Raw genomic sequence first — 11,093 nt, forward strand, 5'->3', positions numbered from 1 at the left:
TCGTCTACACAGGATGTCCCACGCGAGGAGAGCAGTGACGTGAAGCGTGGCTACAGTCCGCTCCCTCGCGCAGAGGCATCCATCCAGTACATGGGGAAAGTTGGAGGAAAAGTTTCGAAGCGATGATATTTAAACACAAAAATAATTTTAAAGCGAATTAATGGTTTTATCCGTCGGGCTGTCGTGAGATTCTTCAATTAGACGACCGCTGTAGCACAGAGGTTTAAAAAAAAAAAACTCAATGTGAAATCAGAATTTACATAGTTATAACACCATTATTTTCGCTTGCCGTCCGTTTCGCTCTCCTTAATGTAGATGTTTGCGCAAGACGCCCGTGCCTCCGCGCTGCCTCTCATTCATCCGGCAGAGGAGAGAATCGAGCCCGCGTCCGAGGATACAATGAAGCAGTGTGTCCTTGTCCGACACAATGCAGCAAGATGCTACAAAGGGGACGAATCTGTTTTTCACAAAATCAGCGACGTTTTTACTCGATTGCAGAGAGAGACCAGCTAAAGGTTTGTAACATCCGCTACCCGAACATCAGCAACATCTTAATTTGTTCTGGCAGGGTATATAACTCCAAGCTTTTAAAAACACAACCTACAGAGCCACTGGGCACACGGTAGAGCTTGTAAACATCCTGCTGCCATGCGCGAATACGCATACATGATAAAGTCTACCACTATTCCCACTGCTGTCAAATCATAACGTGTGATGTGTAGGCCTATGTGATTCCTTAGCCTATATGATGCAGGTATACATGATGATTGTGTAAATATGGACGCTGCCGTGTAGTCCACTGTAATCAATCATTCTTTCTATTGGAGATGTAAATTGCTCATATGACCATTTTTTCCAAATTTCATTTTGAATATTTGAAAGCATCATGTCCTTATCTCAGGGCGTCAGAGATTAATAGTATGCAGAAGTATTCATTAGTCTGTATTAATTCTGGTTCAGTGGTGGGGGTGTTGGAAATAGGCTACTCCTGAATTGAATGCCCCCTCCCCCCACTGCTATAGTATTAAATTTCTCACACACACACACACACACACACACACACACACACACACACACACACACACACACACACACACACACACACACACACACACACACACACACATATGGAGTAGTCTTTATTTCCAAATGACATCCAAACTCAAATCAATCAATCACATTGAAATGATAAACAGCACCTATACAAATTTTAACGGTTTTCAGTATTTGCCTATAACAGTTAATTGTTTACACTAACACCCATGGATGAACAGCAAAGCATTTAGTGGGAATTTAGCTTTCAGTGTCTTCATGATATGCTGCTTCAAGGCTTTGAAGGCAGCCATTAATGTAATTTGTAGTGAGATGATAAACAGAGTGATGTGTGTTTCTGCTTGAGCAGATAGTCAGATTTGCCAATAATGCTCCAGTGACTCTTGAATATGTAAAAGTGCTCAGCTCAAGTGCTTCAGCCTGACAGTTTGACGGCTATGGCGTATTAAGCTCAGATAATTGGGTAATATTTACTTACAGAGCACACAATCACTCCACAAAACTGTGTCTTTTTCTGGTAATGATATGCTTTGTAGAAATTATTCACTGTCTTGACAGGTCCAAATGGCATGTGTGTGTGTGTGTGTGTGTGTGTGTGTGTGTGTGTGTGTGTGTGTGTGGATGGGGGGCGTACATAGACTACATTTCTTTTCAAGTAACATGAAATAAAGAGTCCATGGACAATCTATTTAGAATTAAGAATTTGTTGTACTGAATTATTTCAAATTATGTCAAAATGGTTAATTTGTGTGTGTGGATGGAGGGTGTATATAGATTACATTTCTTTTGCAGTAACATGAAAAAAGAGTCCATGGACAATCTATTTAGAATTAAGACATTTGTTGTACTGAATCATTTCAAATTATGTCAAAATAGTTAATTAAAGAGTCTTTCAGAGGAGCAATGTGACAGCAATGTGGGCTGGAGTAGCCACATAAATGTGTGTTGTCTTCTTAACTGATAGCCTTTAAATGCAGCAGAGTAACACAATACTCCCAAAGAATGGGAAGGATGCAAGATTTGTTTTTCAAAACTACCAGGCTCTGACTTGCTCGTGTAGCTACAAACATCAGCATCAAAGGTCAATTGCCTGTCAACATGTTGAGGCTTGTACTTTCACAGTGTGAGAAAACTGGATTCCCAGAAATGATACATGAATACGCATGAATCTACCTGTAAGATGGTGTTGAAATCACACAGTGCTGGAATCTAAATGTGCCCTGTCTCCTGCCATATGGAAGAGTTCCAGTGTTTCCTGTTAGTGAAAAACAGCCCTGTTTACATTAACTCCCTCCCTCTCATCCGTCTTCTTCTTTATTACCGACCCCAGCCCGACCAAAAAGCAACACTGACTTTTTCTGGGGGTTCAAAGAAATGAGGCAAACAAGTTTTTAAAAACTGTGTGTTGTACAAACTGCTGAACATTCCTCAGGTTTCAGATCAATGCAACTGATGAAAAAAAAAAAGGCTGAATTCAGGGTTGTCTCTCAAAGCTAAGATTGATTTATGTCTTCAGTCTAATCCAATATGTCTGTTGTATGATTTCATGGTAGTGTTGGACATAGATTTTTACTGTCTTCTTATTCAGCTTTATACTGTATTTACCCATGTTTGCACCAGGATTATAATATATACTTAGTGTCATTATAAACCAGGAATCACATCTATTTTGCATACTCTGTCTACTACTTACTGAAGTGTCTTTCTTATTGCAGAATGAAGCTTTAGCCTCTGCATGACAAGCTATGACCAACACAGATTAGACTCTAGACCTCCAGTTACAAAGCCAGGACTCAAGAATGAAGACCAAATATGCAATTGTCTTCATCTGTATCGTGGCCCTGGTCATCATCGAAAAGGAAAGCAACATCCTATCAAGGTAAAGAACAATCTTTAACTTGATTTGCTGAAGAAAATGTAGTAAGTCATAAGAACTGTATTCCTTTGGATGGAGTCATACATTACCTTCTGGGATTTAAGAAGTACCACTCTAGAAATGCATCTGTGCTGTAGCTTCGTATAAAACGCACAGACATGATAGTGGTGTCCATCTTCTCATCTAACCATCCGCAAGAAAGCAAATAAATGCATTTTTCCATAATATCAAACTATTACTTTTAAGGAATTCAGACCAAGGCAGTGATCCTCTGTATTTGTTGTTGTAGCTGAAACATACAGTAGCTCTATATAAAATATAAGACCCATCTTAGGTGTTTATACTGCTTCATCTAACTGCTAATCAAGCCTCTGTATCTCATCAGGGTCTCTGATAAGCTGATCCAGAGGCAGATTCCACATCAGACCCCACAGACTTCACTGGATTACAGCAACACAACACAAAATGGCTCCCTGACGATGCTCAAAATGCTGCTCTCTAAACTCATCGGTACAAAAGGGAATTACTCAAGTCTCTCAGAGGAGCAAGAGGAAGAAGAACTAGATGATTTAGGCAGGTACAGCTTCAGTGGTGGCCGTAAGCACATATTACTCTTGGCCACCACACGAACAGGTTCATCATTTGTGGGGGAATTTTTTAACCAGCACGGGGAGAACATGTTCTACCTGTTTGAGCCTTTATGGCACGTTGAGCGCATGCTGACCATGGCCTCAGAGGCAAATAACGGGACAGTGTTGGCAGGAATTTACCGGGATGTACTCCAGGCGCTCTTCCTGTGTGATTTCTCTCCCCTTGAGAAGTTCATCTCTCCTCTACCTCAGGACCACGTCACCCCAGCTCTTTTCCGCAGAGAGTCTAGTTTATCGCTCTGTGAAGAATCTGTCTGCAGTCCTGTAATCAAAGACGTTTTTGAAAGGTATTGTACATTCTCTAGATACTCACTGTTATTGATAAAGCTTACAATGTTGGTTGAGTCTGAATAAGGAACCAAAAATGAACTGTGATACAGTTGTAAAGAGGGGCAGTATTTTTCACTGCAAGATCCCATTTGATCCCTTTCTTTTAATGATCAGTGTTCTTCAATATAGAAACAGAGAACTTAGTTTGTGAGAAGTCAATTTTTCCTTGGAGTTTGGTACAGTGAATTGCTCTAAATACTATATAACATACTTATGTTGCTAGTTGCAGAGCTGTAGCTCATTCGGAATGCTATGTCATTACTATTGAGAATAAAGCATTGTACCATAGTTGATGAAATTATCAAATATTGACTCAGAATTCAAATAAGCTTCTCCAATGTACACCTAGCTTGTTATGTTTTGCAAAACGAGACACTTGAAGACATCACCTTAGGATTTAGGAAAGATAAAAATGTAATCAATAAATCCAGAAAATAATTATCAGGTTAATTGATAATGAAAATTATTAATTGCAGCCCTATAATCAACACAATGTTAAGTTTGGTGATTAGATTTTGCTCACCAAAATGCCCCTTAGAAGTCATAGTTGACTTCACTCCTTAAGTTTTTATCTCCATGAGCTTTGATCTTATTTCGAAGAATCATTGATCATCTTTTGTATTCATGATTCAGCCAGGAGAGTTGTATGCCCATACAAGCTTTGTAAGTGCTCCGGACTGTTCCAGCTGTTCTAAGGAACCCTAGACGCCTGAAATAATTCTTCCCTCTTTGCAACTCTATGAAAAATATGATTTCATATAAAAACTGTACAATTCTTGTCTTAGGTATCACTGTAAGACTCGTCGCTGTGGGCCGCTGAACTTGACCCTTGCATCTGAATCCTGCCTTTCCAAGCAACACCATGCCATTAAGACTGTCCGTGTGCGCCAGCTGGACACATTGCAGCCTTTGTTGGAGGATCCACGCCTGGATGTGAGAGTGATCCAGCTCGTCCGAGATCCACGGGCCATCTTAGCATCACGCATGGTGGCTTTCTCTTCGAAGTACCAGACTTGGAAGGCCTGGGCGCAGGACGGCCAGGTGCCCGAAGATGACGAGGAGGTGAAGAGGCTCAGAGGAAACTGCGACCAGATAAGGATGTCTGCAGAGGTGGGACTGAGCCAACCTCGTTGGCTGAGGAGACGCTACATGTTGGTGCGTTATGAGGATATTGCCCGCTACCCCATGCAGAAGGCAGAGGAGATGTACAGGTTCACAGGGATACCATTTAGTCCCCAAGCTAGGGAATGGATTCTGAGAAACACCCAGACCACACAGGGAGCTAGCGGGATTTACTCCACCCAGAAGAACTCATCAGAGCAGGCAGAGAAATGGAGATTTAGCATTCCCTTCACACTGGCTCAGGTAGTGCAGAGAGTGTGTGGACCTACCATGGAGCTATTTGGGTACAGGTTTGTGGATGATGAAAAGACACTGATGAATAGGTCCATTAGTTTGCTTGAAGAGAAACTATTCCATTAATAGAGAGGTCAAAACTGTGGCTGTAGCTGTGGATCTGCAAAACGCTGCACATGTTGGATCAGAGCCAGGAGAAGCCATTATTGCACAGACCAAAACTAGTAAGCAAAGGTGCCATAAAAGACACAAAATGTTTTACTGGTGACAGTAATATTTGGGCCATACAACAATATTCATACTCACCAATGATGTGCCTCATTGTGACAAAAGAGCCACTTGAGAAAGAGAAGTATTTATTTGTAAATGAAATAAGCATAGATGTCAAGCCTGACTTACTGTATAAGAGATTCTTATGTAAGATTGTATTGATAGTTGATCATGTTTAGATTTTCAGGGATGAACTACAGTGAAAGTGACGCATGCTTTGTTTGTGTGTGTGTGTGTCTGAAAGAGAAGATGTTTCTGTTCATAGGGTTTATGACCTGCTTAATTCTGCCTAGTTCAACCTGTATTTTGATAGATCTATACTCCACTAGGCAACTGATAGAATTACTTTATATTAGACCTGATGTGCTTTCATAGGGCTTTACATATCCGACTCAGGTGAAGTGAATTTGGCATTGCATTTTGTGTGTCTTCATGAGGAGCATTCATATCCCCACAAAAGCACGCTGTGTGAAAATACAGAATGATCTTTGATGTATTTAACCAAATGCTATTTAAATCAATTCTCAAAATACCATAAACAAAGAGGCCAATTAAGATGGATATATACAGTAATACTCATGAGGTTATATAACATGAGTAGCTAAAGAAGACTTATATTCAACTTCACATACCTACATTGTATGTCTTCAGGTGTTGCTTTTGCCAGTAGCCATAGTAGTAATGTATTTCCCAGTGCTGTCTCCTCACCTCTAACGAAACAGGCAGTTTGGGTGTTATTTCACAAAAGCGGATTCTCTACTGATTACCTTTGTGTTCATGGACACAAAATTCTTTTGCAATGACTTAATCACTTCCCAACTCATAAATGAAATCACCAGAAAAGATGTCTAAAATTCTAAATACTCACCCTTTAAAGTTATTAGTCGTGAGATGTATGTGTGTGGATGGTTTTGGTGAAAAACTAATATATAAGATGTATGTAACTGTGTTAATGTGGCCTATGACTTTAAGTGAAACCCAGGTGCTGTTTCGTTAACTGTCACTCTTGATGGTATATAAAGGTATCCACTGTGGCTCTAGTTCAATGGTAGCATTGTGTTCAGCTTGGCTGAGGCACTGCTGAAACTGCTTTGCTGCTGATGGAAAGGGATATGCATTAGAGGTACATATAGTAGGGGGCTTATACTAACTTAGTGTTTAAAATATAAATATGAATACATTATGACTCACAGGCCGTGAGTTGTCCGGACTCACTACTGAAGCATTAAAGTAAAAAGGGAACACTGTAAAAGTGCAGCTGAAAAAATGGGTGTAGTCAGTTTATGCATTCAACTGATGCAGATACCCAGAGTGGCAATACAGTTCCTAAATATGTGTATGAATGTAAAAAGTTCAACCTTCATAGACAACTGATGCTATTGTCAACTTGAATTAATGTTTTACTGGTGGAAAGTCTCAATTGTTGTCAAAGCAAGTCTCAGTTCAAGTCTCAGTTCCTTGAGGAAAAGTCACAGTTTAGTCACAACTCTCCATCAGCTAACTGCAAGTTAAGTGCAAGTCTTTCAGGTCTCTGAATGGCTATGAAATGGTATTTGAATTTTTTTCTTCCAAAGCTGTCAGTAGCGACCTTTGCATAGCTGAGACCAAGTCCTGTCAATGCATAGGCCTAATAATTAAGTATTCAAGTATTGTGGCTGTGCAGAGCTTGATTTTACCAGGTCTTGAAACCTGAGACATTAATATTTTGCTTCTTCAGGGAGTAAAGCCCTCATTTTTGTGACTAAAATTTGACTTAAAGTGCTCATATTGTGCTTTTGGCTTTTCCCCTTTTCTTTATTGTGTTATATATCTTTTTTGTGCACATTATAGGTTTACAAAGTGAAAAAGCCCGAAGTCCACCCCAAAGGGACTTACCATCTTCCAGAGAAAACACTGTTCACAAACTGCTCCAAACAGCTCTATTGTAGTCCAGCATTTACTTCCATGACGAACGTGCGTCACTTTGTAACACACGTTATAATGCTCGCCTAGCTGCTAGCATGGCACTCCCTCATGAATGCTCTGCAACTGACAAGCTAGCTGTACTTACTGCGCATGGGCGACTCCCAACAAAGATGGTACAGAAGTGAGATGCCTCACTCTGTAGCTAAAACAGAGAGCTCAACACACAGGGTGAAAAGAGGAGCTGCAGCAATGTGCAGTACAACAAAAATATAGTGTTTTCTGAAAATTAAACCACATAAACCTATTCTGGTACAACCTCAAATACAATTATGAACCTGAAAATGAGCATAATATGAGCACTTTAAGTCAGTCTACAGCTCTGGTAAACAAACATAAACAGTTGAATAGGTTGTCAAAGTTATGAGTCTCTTCATAAACTTGATGTGAGTGTTTACAGTTACAACTAAGTTACTATCATATATTGTTATTCTTGCCGAAGAAACCAAGGGCCAAAGCACAGATTATGCTTAAGCAACTAGAAATGTATCACACACATGTAAATGTTAGAGTTTCTTCTATTGAAATGGTAATTAAAATGATTTTGTTGTTGTGCTTTGAAGCTATGAAGTATTTTCTTAAATGTGTAAATGCTTCTTGTGTCAAACATTAGATGATTATTTTCAGCAGTTCAAGGATCCAAAATAAAACCAGCAGTTGCTCTCCATTTTTCATGTAACTAGTGTTGCAATGTAGTAGTAGTAATGTAGTAGTAGTAACTAGTAATATTAATTCCTAAAGTTTTTTTTTCAGTGGTATGAAAATCTAGTCAACCGTCCACGATAAGTGTCCAGCAGAGGAAATGAGCAGTTCTAGTGGAAAAGTGTTCCTAGCACAGGCTGGGTATTCTCATTATGTTATGACATAAATGTGTGTGTGTGTGTGTGTGTGTGTTTGTATTGTATTGTATTGTATCTACAGTATCAAGTTATCCATTGTTGGCAGGGGTGGAAGTACTTGTACATTTGTGTGTTTTTAAAAATCGGCATATATATATATATATATAGTTTTTTTTTTTTTTTACTTAGCCTAGCTAGTTTTGATTTCAAGTATTTTCTTAGCTACAGAGTAAAAAAAGTCACATGAAAAAGTCATGATAAACTGTTTGACAGTTAAATATGTTAAACCAAGACACCGCTTAATTACATTAGACTCGAGTGGTTGCGGTTACATTCGGTCTCGACATACTATGTATGTACTCATACTGACCGACACTAGACTCATGCACTGGCCACGGTTACATTCGGTAGCCTGGTGCGCGGCCTCCTCGTGACAGTCTAACTACCAAGTAGCAACATTCACTTCTAACATTTAACTTAACATAATTACCAAGATAACATTACGTGTATTTGTATGTGATATAATACTTTCCCCTTGGTAATGTAGGCTATGAATTTCCATGAACACAATTCTAAAATGCACGAGACATAAAGGCTTCTGGGATCGGTTGATAACTCAAACTTGCAGAGAACCTAGACACCCGTTTGATTACATAGACTCATGTATTAGGCACGGCTACGGTTTCGTTCAGTAGCCTGGTGCGCGGTCTCCTGGTGACAGCCTACCTACCGTGTAACAAACATTTAACTTAACATAACTACTAAGACAACATGACGTGTATTTGTATGTGATATCCATTGATAATGTAGCCTATGAATTTCTATGTACACAATCATCTAAGATGCACGAGAAATAAAGGCTTCTGGGATCGGTCGATAACTCAAACTTCCCGAGAACCTAGACACCCGTTATAGATATAGATAGTTATATATAGACTCATGCAGTACCCTCGGTTACGGTCCTTACGGTCTCGTTTAGTAGCCTGGTGCGCGGTCTCCTCGTGACAGCCTACCTTTCATGTAGCAACATTCACTTCTCTAACTTTTAACTTAAAGTGCCCATATTATGAAAAAATCACTTTTTCTGGGATTTGGGGTGTTATGTTGTGTCTGTGGTGCTTCCACACACATACAAACTTTGAAAAAAAAATCCATCCATGCTGTTTAGAGTGAGATATGGTTTCTGAATGTGTCCTGCCTTCAGTCTCTGGGTGAGCTGTTCAAAATCGGCACGGCTTGTGACGTCACAAGCCGAAACGAGCAGGCTAACCTAATTAGCTCGTAGCGTTAGCATGCTAACGCTAATGCTAACGCTAGCATGCTAACGCTAGAAACAGTCTTGACCAAGAAACAAGACAGTCGGTCTCGTTCAGTAGCCTGGTGCGTGGTCTAGGTAGCTCATTTCCTGATTGATTCTACCACCACCACTCCAGTGGAGGCGCTAATGAGCTAGATTACTACACACACAGTAGCAGAAGAATACCATCTACACACAACGGCACAAATGAGGTAAAAGAAAACAACAGGAGTGAGTCGGTTCATTGACGTATGGCACTCGATTCTCCCGGTTCAGTGACACGAGTCGGGTTAATTAACCGGCTCTTCGGTCAGTTCGTCAACACTACAGTGAGGAACGTTTACCTTCAGTGAGGTGTGTGAGGACTTTCTACTGTTGACGAGGAGCGCAGTGGGACAGAGAGGACTGGTTACATTATGCTTTGAGAATGAATGAGCAGAGATGTTGAAAAGCAGATTGAGGACTTAAGGAGGAGACTCACAAAATGCCGTTCAGACAGGTGAGTAATGTTACAACAACACGTATTGAAGTCACTCCCCAGATGGTCACCAATCACTACGGTCCGCCCTATCAACGTATCATTGTGTGTATGTGCGCTATGGCTGTGTAACAACTATTTTGCTTTGGCTGCAGTCACAAGTGGAGTTTGTAACATTAATGCAACATGTCCACGTTGCCTGCCATTATGATGTTTTATTCTGCTGTTCATCGGCTGATTTATGTGGCTTAATCTTGTTTCACCCTCCGCAGTGTAAATATAGCTTATTTTAGTCAGTGATTGTTGTGTACTTGTCTTGAGTTTTGTCTTGACATTTAACACAATTTAGTTTGTAGCCTAAATATGTTCTTTAATTTAACTACATAAATGTAACACAGTTGTCCTACTCAGAGTAGGCACTACATTTTATTTTACTTACTTTTTACTTTCATCTTTACAGTAAAGCACATTCTTACACAAGTACTTTCAATTTGACTTGAGTACATTTAAGTACTCTTTTCATCCTTTCCATCTTTTATCCTTAGACTTTTCAGTAGAAAACCTGACTCCAGATAATCATTCCTCTGTAGATTCCAAAACAAACATTTTTCCTTTCTTATCAATGTATTTTTGTAAGCACTGGAATATAGAGGCTGCGAACAACATGAATGAAATGAGGATTTGTGTGGAATTGTTTATTCAGTTGCATTCTCTCAGTGTAGCTCCACATCCAAATGCATGTGGTTACCAGGGACCCCCAAAAGGCTGAGTGGGAAGAACTAGAGGAAAAAAAGTCAGAAACAGAGAGCCCATTCAAATCTGCATTCTTTATGTCTGTTTCACGCCCTGCCTGAGAGAAAGCACTTCAGAGTTCACAGCTGTTGGTGAGTCTCTACCCTGGATCGTTTCCCTAATGCTGAATATTCCCACAGGAACATAGCAGATGTTGCTATCCTGAAAAAGAGGGAAAGTCTTCATGATA

The 11,093-nt window shown here is 40.0% G+C and overlaps 1 protein-coding gene across 2 annotated transcripts; it reads left to right on the top strand.

Moving 5' to 3' along the window:
- The first annotated feature begins 52 nt into the window (after nt 1-52).
- On the top strand, nt 53-8,059 carry chst3a (carbohydrate (chondroitin 6) sulfotransferase 3a). 2 transcript variants are annotated; one of them, XM_031306138.2, is made up of 5 exons: nt 53-515; nt 2,769-2,932; nt 3,315-3,866; nt 4,695-7,293; nt 7,807-8,059. In XM_031306138.2, exons 2-4 carry the CDS (start codon nt 2,853-2,855, stop codon nt 5,389-5,391), a joined length of 1,329 nt encoding a protein of 442 aa, XP_031161998.1. In that variant the 5' UTR covers nt 53-515; nt 2,769-2,852; the 3' UTR covers nt 5,392-7,293; nt 7,807-8,059. The 2 variants fall into 2 exon arrangements, with proteins under 2 accessions (XP_031161998.1, XP_031162008.1); XM_031306148.2 differs by having other exon boundaries at nt 7,811-8,059.
- The last annotated feature ends 3,034 nt before the right edge of the window (nt 8,060-11,093 follow it).

The sequence above is a fragment of the Sander lucioperca genome, chromosome 15 (assembly GCF_008315115.2).
Source record: "Sander lucioperca isolate FBNREF2018 chromosome 15, SLUC_FBN_1.2, whole genome shotgun sequence".
Classification (NCBI taxonomy): Eukaryota; Metazoa; Chordata; class Actinopteri; order Perciformes; family Percidae; genus Sander; species Sander lucioperca.

Bases quoted from the DNA above. Each gene is read 5' to 3' on its own strand.
- chst3a (XM_031306138.2), top strand. From the start codon at position 2,853: ATGAAGACCAAATATGCAATTGTCTTCATCTGTATCGTGGCCCTGGTC. The intron at 2,933-3,314 runs GTAAAGAACAAT...GTATCTCATCAG, and splicing joins GAAAGCAACATCCTATCAAG to GGTCTCTGATAAGCTGATCC. The intron at 3,867-4,694 runs GTATTGTACATT...TTCTTGTCTTAG, and splicing joins ATCAAAGACGTTTTTGAAAG to GTATCACTGTAAGACTCGTC.